The sequence below is a fragment of the Rhea pennata genome, chromosome 14 (assembly GCF_028389875.1).
Source record: "Rhea pennata isolate bPtePen1 chromosome 14, bPtePen1.pri, whole genome shotgun sequence".
Classification (NCBI taxonomy): Eukaryota; Metazoa; Chordata; class Aves; order Rheiformes; family Rheidae; genus Rhea; species Rhea pennata.
The window spans coordinates 20606094-20622541 of record NC_084676.1 but is presented as its reverse complement, the minus strand read 5'-3'; the positions used below and the strand labels follow the sequence as shown (position 1 = coordinate 20622541).

Below are 16448 nucleotides of genomic sequence, written 5' to 3'. Positions count from 1 at the left end.
TTATTTGAAGTGCTGTTAAGATCTCAGCTGTGGAAGCTGAAAGTCAATGAGATGAAGGCACGACCTACCTCATGCACTTGCTGGGTTCAGGGATAAGTATCTAAAGTCCAGTTTGAAAATGCATTTCTGTTAGGAGTGTCTCATGTATACTCGCATATGCTTTGCTAGCAGGAGACAGGAAAATTGAGATTATTTGAAGAATATAAATTTTGAATTCACACTTACAAAAAATTACAAAAACAAACATGAGATGCAGAGTCCTTTTATTGAGCTTGGCAGAAGAGTCATCCTGAAGTGGGTGCTGCAGAGGTGCAGCTTGACTTAGCACATGCTCTTGGGCACCTTTTGAAGTCCTTTTATCAGTTCATATCGCGGTGTTAAATATATTGAATTGGTTGATCCAGTGTCCTAGCTTTTGAACAGTCAATAATAAATATCTCATGAGTAGAGCGGAGCAGTGTCAGCAGTAACAGTGGCAGATGGTCTTACTGGCGACGGGTCACTCGTAGGCTGTTCTAAGGAAACAGCGGTTCTTCCTGGAAAAGGAAACAGCGTCAGGCACCAGGGGTGCAGCCTGGCGGTGCTGTGGGGCTCAGGCAAGTGCGTATATGCTTATCAGTGCACACCTCACTCAGCTGTTAGAGTAGAGCTCAGAGCCCGGGTAGCAGCGCACGTTGTATTCAGCTCTTTTAACTTGGTTCAGTTTGTCTTGTTTCTCTTTATGTTCTTTCCTAGGAACTCCAGAATCCGTGTGACCCAGGGCTATTGAGTCAGGCTCTGTCGTACAATGGAAATCGCTTTCTGTCTCTTATAACTGCTGTTCCAGTTCACTGGGGTTAATCAGCAGACAAAATGATGTCTCTGCATGTAAAATAGCAACTTAACTGCCATTTTCTTTATAATAGGAAATGACATATATTCTACTCTTTTTTCCAGTTTCTTTCTGGCATGAATACAGCAGATGCCACACAAATCAGCTTTCAGTCACTAAGTAGTAATTTAGTTAACTGATCACTTTTGTTTATACCTAGTTGTATGATTTGCTTGTCTCATGTCCATGAGGACTGATGAATATTTGTGTTTTATATTTTAGTGCTCTCAAACTATGAATTTAAGTAATCCCCTAAAGTGATTACTTTAGGGTAAGATACTGCTTTTAAATAATGTATGCTTTAAATTGAGCAGGGTTAGCTTTAAGAAGGATTAACTTGAAGGCTCCTAAGCGGTTACTTAAAAGCTGTCTGGAGTCCTGTGTTCTCTTTTGAAAAGAGAAGTTATTTTGGGTTGTGAGGGAAAGGACTAAGGCTGGTAGTCAAGGGTGCACGGACTCTGTTCTGTGTGCTGTTTGCATTGCTTACAAAAGAGGTCTAAATTTGTTGCTCCATCCCTCTTCCAGGTATCTTTCTGCAGAACAGAATTAGTTCCGTGTCTTGAGTGGGTGTCAGGAAAGGGTGCTTCCTCTGCGTAACACAGCGTCAAGTGTCCCAGGCCTCAACCCCCACGAGGATTAGTGAAGTTACCTGCATAGCATTGTAATGCATTCGCTGTTATCCCTGCATGAGGCACCAACGGGTCTTAGCGTGACCCCCCTCCAGAAGGGCGTCATCCGCCTCTGTCGTGTTAGCTGAGGCTGTGCTTGGCGCAGGGAAGCGCCGTGTGTCTGAAACGGAGTTGAAGTGCAATGGTCAGGAGTTTGCAGCGGCTGTCAGCAATTCATTCATTCCAGTGCTGAGCTCAGCAGCCTTTAAAATTCTCAGCAAAGAACTTTAAATCTTCCTCCTTGTTCTCAGATCACAGCTTTCCCTGTTGTAAGTTTAATTGCTTGTATTCTAACACTAAAGAAGTAGAAGTTAAATACAAAAATTAACCTTTTTTCAGCTTTCTTGGAAGGCAAGGCACCATTATTTGCTGAATTATGTCTTGGAGTAACCCAGGGTTCGTTAGGCACTTACTCTACTTCTTCAGGACTGCTAGCTGTTATGAAAGAGCTCTGCTGTCACCTCTAGTTATTCTTGCTTGTGAAAATCATAACACCTTTTATTAACTGCCTGACCATTTAAATTAGCACTTTTAAATAGTTATCTCTACTTACCTGGCTGAGCAGCAGTGAGCAGAGTAAAAAGACAGCCATGGCTTTCAAATGCTGCATCTTCACAATATGGGCTACTGCTTGAGCATGGGACCAGACTTGGGCAGAAGAGGTCCTGAATAAAACTTCTGAGCTTCAGCTTGATTTTTATAGACTTCATTCTCTTATCATTCTATCAGCTGTCAGTCATCACAGGGACAAAGTTCGTTTCAGAGCAAGGCAGAATTACCAAGTTAGCATCTACTAAAGTGATCTGGTTCAAGGCCTAGCCAGCTAGCTAATCATTTACTTTCTTTCCACTTGTACTTTGTCTGGTCAGCAAATCAGATGTGCCAACTGTTCCTTTTTTAAAACCTAACATGTTACCAGAACCCCATTGTTTGTTGGCGTGCAAAAGGGCAGATGGCCCAAAGTATTACAGCAAAGATAAAAAGCCATAACCTTATTTAACTTCTATGACATTTACAGTATATGCAGTATTGTCAGCTGGGAGGAAATATTGCCTTGTTTAAGTTATTCTATTTTATGCGGAGAACTGCATGTTTTTTGCTCTGCTTCTCAATCTTGGTGCTTTAAAGAATCAAGAGCAAGTTATTTAACCTTGCTTTCCACAGACAGAGCGGTTAAAAGGCAGATACAATACTTCACAGATGGCTTTTGGAAATTACATTGTACGGGATAAATAATAGCCTCCTTCTTCCAATGATCCTAATGTGTAGTTAGAAACAATAAACTCTAGATAGCTAATCCCAAAGGTAGTAGAGGAGACTACTGCAAGGATATTCTGGAGTAGGCAGAGTTGTTCTGTGTGGCAGGGCTGTGGTTTCTTTACAGGAGCCATCTCTGGTGTACTCTGCCTGCATATCTTGCCGGTCAGCTCATGATTAGTCCTCTGGAAGGAGCCAGCAACAGCTCCCGTTGAAGTGGACAGGCAGTTTGTAATTAAGAGAAATCTTAACTTTTCTAGGTTGAAAAGAGATTGCAGCAGTCTAGGGAATAAAGAAGCTAAAATCCTATTACTACTTATCTCATCTAAAATCTTCTCATCTTAGAAGCATAAGTGAGAAGCATATATCTAAGATCAGTAGCCAGCAAAGGTATTCCTTGCTTTTACTCGCTGCTGCTCCTCGTCTCTGCTGTCTGACTCCCAAATTGGTCCGACTCCCAAAGGGCAATCGTGTAGGCTGCATCTCTCCGGTAAAAGATTGTCAGGATTGCAGAAAGTAACATAATAAGGAGAATATCCATTATGCCTGTCAAGTACTACGTGAAGGTTGCAGAGCATGCTTTAAGTTCCTTCAGATAGAAAGCTACTGTATAAAATAATAAACTATGATTTAGCTAAACTGTAAGTACAAATCTGGATATTAGAAGCTACAATTTTCTGTAATTCCTTCATAAGGATGAGTAAGTGCCAGCATGGAAGACAAGTTACTTAGATTAAGATAATGGTATGTTGTCAGATTTCCTGCCACCCTTTAGCCCAGATTTCACTGGGATTAAATAGAAACCTTTGCAGCACATTGTCTACAGCACATTATTGGAAGATTTGTTCTTTTTCTTGTGTTTATTCTACATTCTTTCCTCTCCCCTATTTGTCTTATTTCCCATGAACAAGCATCAAAACCCTTTTGTATTTCCCATTCCTGGGTCTTATGCAGGGAAGAAAATGAGATAGTAAATCATGGCAGATCAAATAGTTGAACTTGAAAGCTTCTCTCGCAGTTGGCTGAGAGTTTTTCAGTTGTTTATCCCATTTCCTTCTGTACATGCTTCTAAGTTCTAATTTCTGCAATTTCCACTAGGCACTATAATAGAGATAAGAAAACAAAGGAACAATAGTCTTGACTTCACTAGGAGGATTTGGATCGGCAGCTGAATTCTCAGTTCTGACAGTAGTGGCCTCTGTGAGTCATTCGTTCTCAAGGGTTGGAGGGCTTTTTGGCTAGGTAATGCTAGTGCTTTGTGAAGGTGTGGCAAAAGCAAAGTTGTTTCATTTCTGGGAAAATCTGGCCTTCTAGGTTACTAATAGTGTCAGTTTACAGTTGCACATCCCTTTCAGGAAACTAGTTTCTAGGCCAGAACAACAGTCTGTTTACTCTCTGCAAGAAAGTAAAACACTGATTATGCTTTCTTTCTGTATGTGCAGTTCCAGCACAGTGCAGTTGTCTTACTGTCAACAAACCAGCTCAAAAGCAACAGCAAAGATACAGCTTCTAAAAATTTTGCTGCAAGAAGTTGTTCTTGCTGTTGTCACCTCAACATTTGCCAAAGGGAGAACAGAAACGAGGTGACTGGAAATTTGAACATGTTGTTGAGATTCTGACGTACCCACCAGTCAATCTTGCAAATAATACATGTCCAGCAGGAGCCATCGCTGCTAACGTTTAGAGGAATTCCAGGTTTTGCATCCCGCTCCCTGCCTAGCAGGCTGGGCCCCAGGGGCAGGTCTGGAGCGGGCAGTAGCGCCAGCTCAGCAGTCTTGCGACAGTGCCTGTGGGAGCCAAGCAGGGAGCAGGCCCACTCTGCCTGCCGTGATTGCACCACGGCAAGCTAGTGCCTGGGCCAGCTGGAGCGCTGGCGAGACTGCATCACCATAGGTAAACTGTCTCCACTCTCAGTCCTTCTGAACGTGCCCCCTTGTTTACCCAAGCCTAGTGGCTGGTTCACAGGTAATTCAGCTGTCCGTGAAAAGGGGCAGAGACCTCATACGAAAGCGTGGGATGGGCCGCTCTCTTTGAACAGAATTGCTGAGAAGAGCATTTAAGAAGCATTTACTGAGGCTAGTTTACGTATGCCATCACCTAGGCTCTGGATCAGCTTCTGCAGCTGCTTCTTATGGCTGTATTAGTAAGATTCAGTAAGTTTTGAACTAAGCATGTCTCTAGGCACCTGTGCCAACTCACACTTGTAACAGTTTAATATTCCCTTCTTGCTTAAGCTGCCAAGAAGATACCAGTAAGCTTGAGTTAAGTTTGAGTATAGAATATCTTCTGGCACCACTTGCAGCACTGGATGTCCATTACATTACTCCTGTTTATGCTAACCTCCCACAGCACTTAGAGTAAACAACACACAGCAGCATCAGGAACATCCATAGGACTACGTTTAGATCAGGCTTGTCAGGCTGCGTATGTGTTTTATGCACATGCATCCGAAAGGATTTGAATGGAAGATTTCCATACCCCTCTCCCACCTTCCTACAGCTGGGAGCCAAGACATCAACCCCAGGAGCCCATGGAGAAATGAACACAGAAAACCTGCACTTCCTCTCAGCGGATAAGACGTGGCCAGTGCAAATCTCTGGTATCAGCTGGGGAATAATAGCATGAGAAGGAGATAAACATGTTACTTTGCTTGATGCAAGAGCCTAAAATAGTTGGCTCAAGACAGAAAGGAAGGAAAAAAAAAGAAAAGATAAAGGAGTTAGCCCAAAGTTCAGGACTTTTGAACAGCAAAGCTTTTCCATGTACTTAGAGTCACTGGTTGAATTTCCTAGTCACGTATTTCAAAACAACACTAACAAACACTAATACTACTTTGGTTACTGGAAAGCTCATTTGACAAAAGGAAATCTTTCTGAAAATCATCATTTTACACAAAGTTATTTAAAACATTTTCAGATACTAGAACAACCAATTCTCTGGACAGTTTCCAAGAAGAAACTTTTAATCCAGCTTGTTACCACCACTCAGACATTAGAATTGCAGTTAGCATCTGATTAACGTTAATAAATACACTAGTCAAGTAACTATATAGAGGGTCAAAGACCTCTTTCAATTCTGAGCTATCAGCCAGTTCATTCTATTCTTGGTCAATATCAGATAGACTATTTGTTTTTTCTCAAGAGATCAAGGCTAGAATGTGTCCTATTTCAAGCAAAGAGGAAAAAGAAGTGATCAGTGATGGAATGATAATGCACCTAATGAGCTTATTACTGTACTGTTACTTCAAATCATCTATAGCTAAAGACAGTCCTTGCTACACTAATTATACTGAGAAATGTTTCAAATAAGCAGAAGCCAAAAAGACTGGATATGCCCTAAAAGAAAAGGTCTGAGCATACAGAATTTTAGTCCAACTATCATTCTACACAGAGTGAACCAGACTGACGTTTGACACCACTCATCTTAAACATTTCAAAACACTAATTGCAGAGGACAGAGTTAAAGTTTATTACAGATTTATCTCACCATTAATAGCTTTTTTAGTCATATGAACACACTTCAGAACAAGAAGTCGATAATACAGCAAGGCAAAGTCTCCATAATAACTCGTTTACTGGTCATTTTCATAGTCAGCAGGGTTCTTCCTCTTCAGTCTCTCAAACTCTTGTGTCCCCCAGGAGTAAAGGAGGTAGGCTAACACAAAGGCTGAAAAGAAAAGGAAAATTAGAAGTTGCACTGTGCAAACCACAACAGCGGCCTGAAGTAGTGCGCTTACACGCCTTTGGGACACACGGGTGAGCGAACGCTATGTGGTCCCGCTGACGACCCTGGGCGTCCCTGGAAGCCCCGGGCGTCCTGCCAGCCCGGGCCGCCTGCTGTGCCCCGAAACAGCGGGGCCCGGGGAAACGCGGGACCCCCGGGACCCCAGGCGGCTCCTCACACCGCCCCGGGCCAGGCCCGAGGCGGCCCCCGACGTCGGCCCCGCCCGGGCCGGGCCCCCGCCGCCCGCCCGGTCCTCGCCGCCGCCCCGCACTCACGGGGCGCCACCTTGAAGACCTGGGAGCTGAAGCGCCGCCACACGTTGGGCAGCCCGTGCGAGACGACGTTGGGGAAGGCGCGCTGCTCGAAGGGCGAGAGGCTGTAGGTGATGACGTGCCGCACCCGCGCCAGGTTCCCGAAGTGGATGCCCATGGCGCGGCCTCCGGCTCGGCGCGGCCCCGCCGCCCGCTCCGGTCACCTTGCTGCCCGCCTCGCGCAGCCGCCGCCGCCGTTTCCGCCGCCGCGTCCGCCGCTTCCGCTTCCGGGGCGCGCGGCGGCGGCGGCGGGCGCCACCTGCAGGGCGCCGCGGGCAGCCATTGGCGCCGCGCTCCCGCCCCCGGCAGCTGCCTCAGCGCGCGGAGGCGCAACGGCCTCTCCTCAGAGAGGGAGCGCGCCCCGTCCGCGCGTGCGCGTCCGCCCGTGCCCCCGTCCGCCTGTGCCCCTGTCAGACAGCCCAACGGCCTCTCCTCAGAGAGGGAGCGCGCCCCGTCCGCGCGTGCGCGTCCGCCCGTGCCCGTCTGCCTGTGCCCCTGTCAGACAGCCCAACGGCCTCTCCTCAGAGAGGGAGCGCGCCCCGTCCGCGCGTGCGCGTCCGCCCGTGCCCGTCTGCCTGTGCCCCTGTCAGACAGCCCAACGGCCTCTCCTCAGAGAGGGAGCGCGCCCCGTCCGCGCGTGCGCGTCCGCCCGTGCCCGTCTGCCTGTGCCCCTGTCAGACAGCCCAACGGCCTCTCCTCAGAGAGGGAGCGCGCCCCGTCCGCGCGTGCCCGTCTGCCTGTGCCCCCGTCCGCCCGTGCCCCCGTCCGCCTGTGCCCCTGTCAGACAGCCCAACGGCCTCTCCTCAGAGAGGGAGCCCGCCCCGTCCGCGCGTGCCCGTCTGCCTGTGCCCCCGTCCGCCTGTGCCCCCGTCCGCCTGTGCCCCTGTCAGACAGCCCAACCCTCTCCTCAGAGAGGGAGCCCGCCCCGTCCGCGCGTGCCCGTCTGCCTGTGCCCCCGTCCGCCTGTGCCCCCGTCCGCCTGTGCCCCTGTCAGACAGCCCAACCCTCTCCTCAGAGAGGGAGCCCGCCCCGTCCGCGCGTGCCCGTCCGCCTGTGCCCCCGTGTGCCTGTGCCTCTGTCAGCGCAACGGCTGCTCCTCAGAGAGGGAGCCCGCCCTGTCTGCCCGTGCCCCTGTCCGCCTGTGCCTGTCCACCTGTCTGCCTGTGCCTCTGTCAGCCCAACAGCCGCTCCTCAGAGAGGCTGCATATGTCAAGCTACGCACGACAGGCGCTGCCCTGTCCGCGTGTGCCCGTCTGCCTGTGCTGCTGTCAGACAGCCCAACGGCCACTCCTCAGGCAGGCTGTGTGCATCAGGCCCTGCCCCTGTCAGCCTGTGCCCCGTCAGCCTGTCCCTCAGTCACCCAGCTCGGCCATCAGCCAGCTCATCGGTCTGCAGTCAGCCAAGCCATCAATTCATCCATCTGCCAGCCAGTACATCAGTCAGCCAAGCTGTCAGTCTGCCCAGCCATTAGCCAGCCAGTCGCGCCGTCAATCAGCCAAACTCTCAGTCCGTAAGTCAGCCAAAGGATCAGCTCGCCAGTCAGTCAGTTGGTCAACCAAACGGTCAGGTAGCCAAACTCTCAGTCAGTCCATCCATCAGTCTGTCAGCTGGTCCATACATTAGTCTCATCAGTCAGCCAAACCACCAGTCAGCCAGTCCATCAGTCAGTCAGCCCATCCATCCGTCAATCTGTAAGTCAGCCAGTCGGTAAGTCAGTCGGTCCATCCATCAGTCTGTCAGCCAGTCCATCAGTCAGCCCGTCCACCAGGCCCCATGGTCCGTCTGTGGGCGCAGACCACTCTCCTTACAGCCTCAGGGGGGTCAGCCCGCCCCGGGGTGCTCCCCCCGCTCAGGCCAGCGTCTGCACGTCACAGCTGCAGCCCATCTACAACTATAATCTCATGCTACGTATTTTTTCCTGTAGTCAACCACATCGCATGGTACAGGGCCAAATGATTCTCCCCCCACACACTCATTTTTTTTGTAGGAATCTGAGTATTTTCAGCTTGCCTAGTAAGCTTCTAGATGATGCAGTTTTCGTGCTTCAGCTGGAAGTGTGCTGCAGCACGGTTAACACACTTCAGAGCTGGCACTCTCCAGGCAGCAAGGAAACAGACAGGCAAGGTCTACAGCATTTTGCAAATTGCAAATGCAACTTCTACTAGTTGTATTATTGATTTGCCTTTCTTTAACATTTCCACTAATGTATTGTATTCACTAACACTGAAAATAGGATGGGTTATATAAAGTTGAGGCCTATCAACCTTATGCAAAAATTACATTGTATCTAACACCAGATCCCCCAGCACTCGTAACTTTTTTTTTTCAATACTGAGAAAATTATCCCATGTAGTTAAAAATTAGTGTATATTTGTGAAATTTGGCAAATCATATGATTTGTTTTGGTTTGTTTTCTACCACAAAATATGTAATCCATTTGTTACAGCAAGGGCCTTCTGAAAAATGAAAACCTCGTTGGGTAGGCATTTTAAAGGTGAGTAAATAACGCTTTGTTTAGAGCCACAGTGGGGAAAAAGTCGTGAACTAGAACACTTCACAGAAGCTGTAAGGAATGTTTATTAACTGTTCAGGATTACAAAATAATTTCCAGTATCTTCACGGAAGAGGCCACAGACAACAGAGAACCCTGCTGCGGCAATCTCAATCTTGTCTGTCATGCCTCTGCTATGCATAATGTGTATTATTGCAGACTGATGGCATGTACAAATGTAAGTTTACCCTAGAGAATGTAATCTAAATCTTTAGTCCATTACATAGGTTACATTTTTCTGAAATTGTGCTTGGATTTTAGCTGACTCAAATGCAATTTCTTTAGCTTAAGTTAAGCATTTTGTCTTAAATAGGCTTTTCCTAATAAAAGTGTTGTTTGCATGCAAGAAAGAACAACGGTTTTATTCTTTAGATCAAAGGAAAAGCTGAATTCTCACTCTATTTGAAAGTGATTAATGGGAGTGACACTGTATTGGGCAAGGAAGTTCTCTTAAAACAATTAAATGCATTGTTAAAAAAAAAATCCCAGCCCACAGTCAAAGTACTTTGAGCTCTTAGTACATATTTCAAATGTAACTTCAATTAGAACCACAGTAAGTAGTATTTTTAGTTTAACAGTTCCAAGCTACTATAATTTTCACTTAGAAGCTTCATTTAAATAGATGTTGTGACTGTTACCCAGCTAATATTACATCTTTGCAGAATATTTCAAATTTATAAAAGTGTCACATAAACATTGACTAGTTCACATCTACAGAATCATTACCAGCTTTACATTCTCACTGTAATATCAATACCCTGAGAAGTTGGACAAAACACTCCTGGAGTTTAATCCTTTCTCTGCCAGAACAGCGTTTCCAGTCCTGCATGCTCAGGCCCACATCAAAATCTAATGTCAGGGGTTGCTCAGGAATCAGTCTGTGCATTCACACACACTCCCCACCAAAGCTGTTTCTTATGAGTGCCATCTAGAGGTTTTTCATGTTGGGTCCTTAGTCTAAAACAAGCACTTTCAACAAAATCTTAGAACTAGAAATCCAGGAGAAAATAAATCAATCATAGTGGTGATTTAGTGTGAAAACATAGAATTAAGACAGTTACCTATATTTTTATTGGGAGAGGAAGTGAGACTATGCTCCTTCTTGTCTTCAGATTTAATTTCAGACTATTACAAGTTTTAATAGCATTTAAATAAACTAATTTAACAGGCTTCTGAAAGCCTCCTTTAATCTCTGACAGTGTTGATCACTTCCTTGTAATTCAGAAATATGGGGCAATATAATTTTACATGTAAAGTTCTGTACCCTGACCCTGTGAAAGGTTTGCATTTTGTTCTCAGAATAAATCAAGCATTCTTGTTTTTAACAGCTCACCAGTAAGCTGGCACAGGTTCTTATTCAAACAGAAGATAGCTGTTACAAGTTGCCACACAGCTGTCCTAAAATCGCAGGTAAATCAAGTAAATATATTATTTAGAGTATTCTGTCATCGATTATTGAGAAAGCCTTAATAGTGTGACAGAATAGCTTCCTTGCTTTTCTTCCTTTCTCTCTCTCTTCTTTTTTTTTTTTTTTTTAAAAAAAACATAACTGTAAGGAAGAGTTGCCCAATTCCCTCAAAGAATATTAGAGAAAAAGAATGAGCAATTGAGAAAGTAACCTTTAACATTAAAGGCTATCCACTCTTCCTAGATACTTCCCCAAAATGTCTTATATAGATTTCTTTATATAGAGGGAGACTAAACACAGGCATTGGATAAAGTGGTATGCATGATAGGCATTTATTCCTTTTTCTTTTTTTAAATCTGTAACAAAACTGCTTAAAATAGATATCTGATAGTTGAAAGCACTTCCACAATTTAAATGCAAAATTATTCCAGTAAAAACTATTATTTACATTTAATTTCACATTCTAGAAAGGCTGAGTGGCTACAAAAATAAGTGCTATTACGTGAATACCTCGTACTAACCGCATGCTAAATCCTATTTGATTATAAAGAACTATTAGAACTACACAAATGCTATTCAGTTGATCAGAGTTACAGATTACTTTGAAAACGCAAAAAACCCAAACAAAGAGAAAACATAAATTAGGATTCACCCACTACCGACAAGTACATTTAGTAGCTATCATATCTTCATATTCTTTGTAGACTATAGAACCATCAGGCTCTATCGTTAAGACACTCAATGGACTATACTCAGCAGGAACACAAGAGGGCTTTGGAACAGATGAGTCCAGTTTCTCATATATTATGTTCTGTACCATTGTATGCACAGGAGAGCCATAACGATGCCCAACTACTCTTGGACAGTCACCTTTGCAATACTGAGGGCTGTATCTGTGAGGTGCTATTATCCATTTGTCCCATTTTAGTTGACTAAAGCTTAGACGAAAGTTGTGAAGCTCACACTCATCCTGAGGAAACAGAAACTGTTTGAAATATTCACTCAAGTTATAAGGTGGAGTTGCTGGAGCTTCTTTCAAATTCTCATCTCTTCGTCGTCGAGAAGCCCTTTTACTCTGTATATTTTCTTTCCCTTGGTCATCCATAGGATCAGCAAGTAGACTCTTCCTTTGCCTGGGCCGTACTGGAATTTTCCTTCTGTGTCTAAGTGAGTTCCACCTGTGATAAGCTTGCTCGCTGGTATCATTTAGGTAAAGAAGAAGAGAAGGGGGAACTAGTGCCATGTTAATGGAATTTTCCTGTTTAGTGTTATGTTGTGGATCACCCATCAGACAAGTGAAGTTCACAGCCATATGAATATTTCTTTTGTTAGTAGCAATTAGAGGCTGGAGAAAAGAAGTCACATCAATCTCAACCCACTTGCGTTTTCTAAATTCAAAGTGCAAACTAAAAGCTATAGAGTGTGAAACACTCGGACACACTTGTTTAGAAAAGTCATACTCTTTAACAGATAAATGGCACATGCATGTAGTGGCAGAAATGGGAACTGATGTGTCAAAGGAATAGAGCAAGACAGACTTGAGTAAGTGCTCTAGAGCAGTAACACGATCCAGGTTGAAGAGTAAATCCACCGAGTGAAGGTCTCCTGCGAAGGGAGGAACAAAATCTTGTAAAATTAGTCTATCTTAATTTGCCACCATGACATAAATACTGTGGTCTAGTGAATAAATAGAAAGAAGTCAGTAGAAGAAACCAGTTTAGATGCCCATCCTTATTTTTACTGTATTGTATTTCTACTTTGGCCAGCAATGTAAGATTTAAAAGTTAAGAAAATGCAACAAAAACAAGAAAACCCAAGATTTCAACAGATAGGAGTAATTTAATTAAGAAACAGTAGAAAAGCAAGCAAGTTAGCAGTTGCCTTTCAACAGTATTGGTATAGGAAAATAGGAACTAGAGACTTCAGATTGTACATGAAGCCATGAAATGAAATAGCTACAATTTTAAAGCAAATGCTTTCAGAGCTTTTTGTCATTAACTCTAGTTGGTTTTCCTATTCATATATTCCACCTGTTCAAATCTCTTGACCCCAATAGCTGACAGTAAGGCTAAGTAATAATAAAGAAGAACTTTAATTTAAAAACGTACTATGAAATAAATTGCATCATTTCATGACTACAACTTTGTGCTTTTATGAAACAAAACCAGAACTTCCAAATTATTTTTGAATGCACCTCTACTGTAAGATACACTGTTATTATCTTTTCCCATAATGTTCTGGGTTTCTTTGAATTTTCTCCAACTTCCACCTTATTCTGAGACCAGTGAGCCCATTTTCTGGCCTGTATTCCAGCTGTAAGTGTAGCATACATTTAATATGTTGCTTTTCATACTGCTCACCACTGTACTTTCTGTAAATTAGAAATTCTTCGTGAGCACATTATGGGGTCTTCAAACCTATATAGGCCAAAGAATCAGAAATCAAGTTAGGGCTCTGTAGAGCTTGGTAATCCATATTTTTTTCTATATTAAAAATTTTTAATCAAATCATGAGTTTGAATAACTACTACATTGTTACTATATTTAACATACATAATCATGAGATTAATTGTTAAATAATAATGTATTTCTAAAACAGTAGATTATGCTATGCTAGGAAATTTTAGTCATGAACATTAATTTGTTTGCATTTTTCCATAGGGAGTGTTTTTAGCTAAACACCAGCCTCAAAGTGCCTTTACTCTGCAGAAGTATGTTTGTGTCTTAGGTTATCTGGCTTTCCAAGTGAAGAAATCGAAACCAAGATGACTTAGATCACTTGTCTGCAGTCATACAAGTGGGATTAAAGGCCAAGGATTTCTAGTTGCCATTGCTGTGATCAGATGAGATAAAAGAAAACCATAAAGACATGGTAAGTAAATGAACTGCCTAGTTATACTAGTTTATCAATCCTGAAACCAACTTACAAAAAGTTTTGTTCTTCATTTATGTGTATTCACATGTTTAGGTTATAATTCTTCCCTAGCAAAAGTACAAAGCAAGGACAAAAGTCATTTTGTAATGGGATTCTCAGTAGTTTGTTACAAAACTAATTACAGTGCTGAGTTTTCATGGCCTTAAAAAAAAAAAAAGGTGAACAGTGGACAGAAACATGATTCCTGGACACGTATTCCTCTTTTCTTGCTTTACTTAAAACTGATTGCAGAATTCTTTTTGTCTCATAATAAAATGAGTTAGGCTGAAACATAAATATGATCTTAACCATAGTACCATTTCTGTATGGATTCCCAAACTGCAGAGAACCCTACAGTTAATACTATTCAAGGAAAAGCAGGTTATGGAAAAGTTATACAGTTTAAGAAAAGAGCCATTAAAGTTAGCATAGTTAAAACTCTAAAGAAGTAAGATATTTTCCTATTACACTGCAAGCATGGAACACACAGAAAAACTCCCCAGTTAAACATTCCAACTCAGGTCACTCCACACCTACCTTTCATTATGCCCCTGGGGTGGTGCTTGCATTCAGAACATGGAGTGAAAAGTCGAACAGTGTTATAAAGGTGACTTTTGTTGGCCTTTGGGATTCCCTCTTTGGTAGCAGACATCTTATATAGCCTCTTCATGTACCTAAGGGCTCTGGAGTCTGGCTGTAGCCTTGGAGTCTCACCTTCCCAGTTCTGGCGTTCCTGGTCAGACAACACCTTGAGAAGGGGAGGCAGGAGGGCATATCCATGTCTCACACTTTTTGGAAGCCGCAACAATGGATTTAGCTTACTGGTGTTGTCCTCAGGAGCTACCAGTAACCCAGAAGTCTTGTCAGACACTACACGATCCCTGGAGTGAGGGGAACACTGGATGCTAGAAGAAAGCCAGTGAATACAGCAGTAGAAACAAACACAAATTCTCCAAGGACTCTCCATACTCTTTAGGACTGCAGCAAAAAAACACTTCCCCTAAAATAGTCAAGAAAAAAGAACATCCAAGCCTGATCCCTTATATATGTTGCAGCTGTGGAGTGGGAGGGAGGTTTCTTTCTAATTAGAAAACAAAGACGAAGATCTACAGCTGGCTAGTGAACCTACATGCTTGTTTGCATTCAGGCTAGAGACTTTGCACATGAAAGCATTTTGTAAACAAAATTCTTGTTCTCTGGGTTTTCCTTTTTAAAGTGGTAAATCACAAAAAAAGAGTGTTTGTCTAACAGCCTCCAGAGGGAGCTAAAGAGACAAAAAATTAATTTGCTATTCTGACTAAATTCATGTTCATCTGCAGAAATTTTGTTACTCACTTAATATTAACCATTAAGAAGATCTCAGCAATAACATTAAATAATCTAATGAAAAAAGAATGAAACTGATTTTCATTTGATGTTAAAATGTTTCTCACATTTCACTTTTCTGTAGAAGTAATATCCAGAAGTAATTGTAACTATAGTACCCTCAGATTCCTTTTCACTTCTTATGCAGCACACATTTACTTCCAGTCTGAGGTGAGGCATCCAAAAATGCCCAGTGCTGTTCAATCACTACCAGCTATCTGTGGAATGTGCTCTAAAAGATCTCCCGTGGAGTAATATTGATTACATCATGAACACTCAGAAACTCTTACTACTGGACATAAATAAAGGGATGATTTTTCATTTTATTTAATTAGGAAAATACATGCGAAAACTTACTTTCTTGTCAGTTATTTTTAATTAGAGCTATGCTATCAATAATGGAGTGAAATGTCACCCATAATCTACCTTTCACATCTCAGGGCTTCAAAGTAAGGAGTACTTGCTCAGAGAATGTTTAATTAACTTACAAAAATGTCAGCCTGGCATTCTTTCATTTGGAAGAGAAGGTTAAGTCAGATAAAAATCTATTATGTGAAATGATACAACCTTTTTCATTAGATTTCTTAAAGTTGATTTGGTTATCATAAGAAAGGAATACTTCACTTCTAAGGTCAGCTCTGCTTAAACTGTTGGGGGTAAGGTGATATCTGTTTTCATTCATTTTAAAAATATGTCCTTCAGTCAAGCATGCTTGCTCCAAACAAGTCCATCTGTTTCTCCCCTGTGGGTCTGAATTAGTCCCACTTTACATTAGTTTCAGACAAACATAACTACATGACAAACGTAACTACACTTACTGCTGTTCCATGGCAATTTAAGCTGCCCTCTGACACTACCCTCGTCCACAAACCAAATGTGTATTCCTACTCTCTCATTGCATTGACTTTTAATCTTATCAGATCTTGTGGAGAGTCCATTCAGGGAGCTAAAGTGACGGGAAAATAATCCAATAAAAATGAATATTTGCTTTACCTCGTTGAAACCACTGGACAATCGGAGAGTAATTATGCCTATCTTGAATAATGTCTGGCTTAACAAGACATGAGTGGTACTTCTGGATGCTAAAGTCATAGTAAATCTTTAAGTATCATTCTGTATGGTAGTGCCAGAATAACCTTACTTATTTTTATATATACACAGCATTGATTAGAGGATTCTTAATCATTTAATTTTTGAAAATTATACCTAAGTAAACTGAAAAGTTCATGGAACAGGTGAAAAGAGATCTAGCACAGTCACAGCAATATGTATGTGCAAAACTGAAGTCTGCAGCGACAGGGAAGAGAATGAGAGAGAAAAAAGAGAGCCCTCTGAGCCCTGCTCACTGCCAAAGGCAGCTTATCCAAACCACGACTTTTTG

General features: G+C 42.9%; 3 protein-coding genes across 3 annotated transcripts; all 3 read right to left on the bottom strand.

Moving 5' to 3' along the window:
* Nucleotides 1-368: 368 nt before the first annotated feature.
* LEAP2 (liver enriched antimicrobial peptide 2) lies at nucleotides 369-3337 on the bottom strand. The gene is made up of 4 exons (XM_062587734.1): nucleotides 3204-3337; nucleotides 2093-2222; nucleotides 1521-1660; nucleotides 369-536 (listed from the first exon to the last, which is right to left on the bottom strand). The coding sequence occupies exons 1-4, from the start codon at nucleotides 3335-3337 to the stop codon at nucleotides 500-502; spliced, it is 441 nt and encodes a 146-aa protein (XP_062443718.1). The 3' UTR covers nucleotides 369-499.
* A 2903-nt stretch (nucleotides 3338-6240) lies between these two features.
* On the bottom strand, nucleotides 6241-7042 carry LOC134146729 (cytochrome b-c1 complex subunit 8). The gene is made up of 2 exons (XM_062587214.1): nucleotides 6795-7042; nucleotides 6241-6462 (listed from the first exon to the last, which is right to left on the bottom strand). The coding sequence occupies exons 1-2, from the start codon at nucleotides 6946-6948 to the stop codon at nucleotides 6368-6370; spliced, it is 249 nt and encodes an 82-aa protein (XP_062443198.1). The 5' UTR covers nucleotides 6949-7042; the 3' UTR covers nucleotides 6241-6367.
* Nucleotides 7043-11444: 4402 nt separating this feature from the next.
* Nucleotides 11445-14669, bottom strand: GDF9 (growth differentiation factor 9). The gene is made up of 2 exons (XM_062587638.1): nucleotides 14240-14669; nucleotides 11445-12394 (listed from the first exon to the last, which is right to left on the bottom strand). The coding sequence occupies exons 1-2, from the start codon at nucleotides 14667-14669 to the stop codon at nucleotides 11445-11447; spliced, it is 1380 nt and encodes a 459-aa protein (XP_062443622.1).
* Between the last annotated feature and the right edge of the window lie 1779 nt (nucleotides 14670-16448).

Bases quoted from the DNA above. Each gene is read 5' to 3' on its own strand.
- GDF9 (XM_062587638.1), bottom strand. From the start codon at position 14,669: ATGGAGAGTCCTTGGAGAATTTGTGTTTGTTTCTACTGCTGTATTCAC. The intron at 12,395-14,239 runs GTAGGTGTGGAG...CTCCCTTCGCAG, and splicing joins CCCCAGGGGCATAATGAAAG to GAGACCTTCACTCGGTGGAT.
- LEAP2 (XM_062587734.1), bottom strand. From the start codon at position 3,337: ATGGATATTCTCCTTATTATGTTACTTTCTGCAATCCTGACAATCTTT. The intron at 1,661-2,092 runs GTAAGTAGAGAT...ACTCCGTTTCAG, and splicing joins GCTCACTGCTGCTCAGCCAG to ACACACGGCGCTTCCCTGCG. The intron at 537-1,520 runs GTAACTTCACTA...TTCCTTTTCCAG, and splicing joins TGCATTACAATGCTATGCAG to GAAGAACCGCTGTTTCCTTA.
- LOC134146729 (XM_062587214.1), bottom strand. From the start codon at position 6,948: ATGGGCATCCACTTCGGGAACCTGGCGCGGGTGCGGCACGTCATCACC. The intron at 6,463-6,794 runs GTGAGTGCGGGG...TTTTCTTTTCAG, and splicing joins GGTCTTCAAGGTGGCGCCCC to CCTTTGTGTTAGCCTACCTC.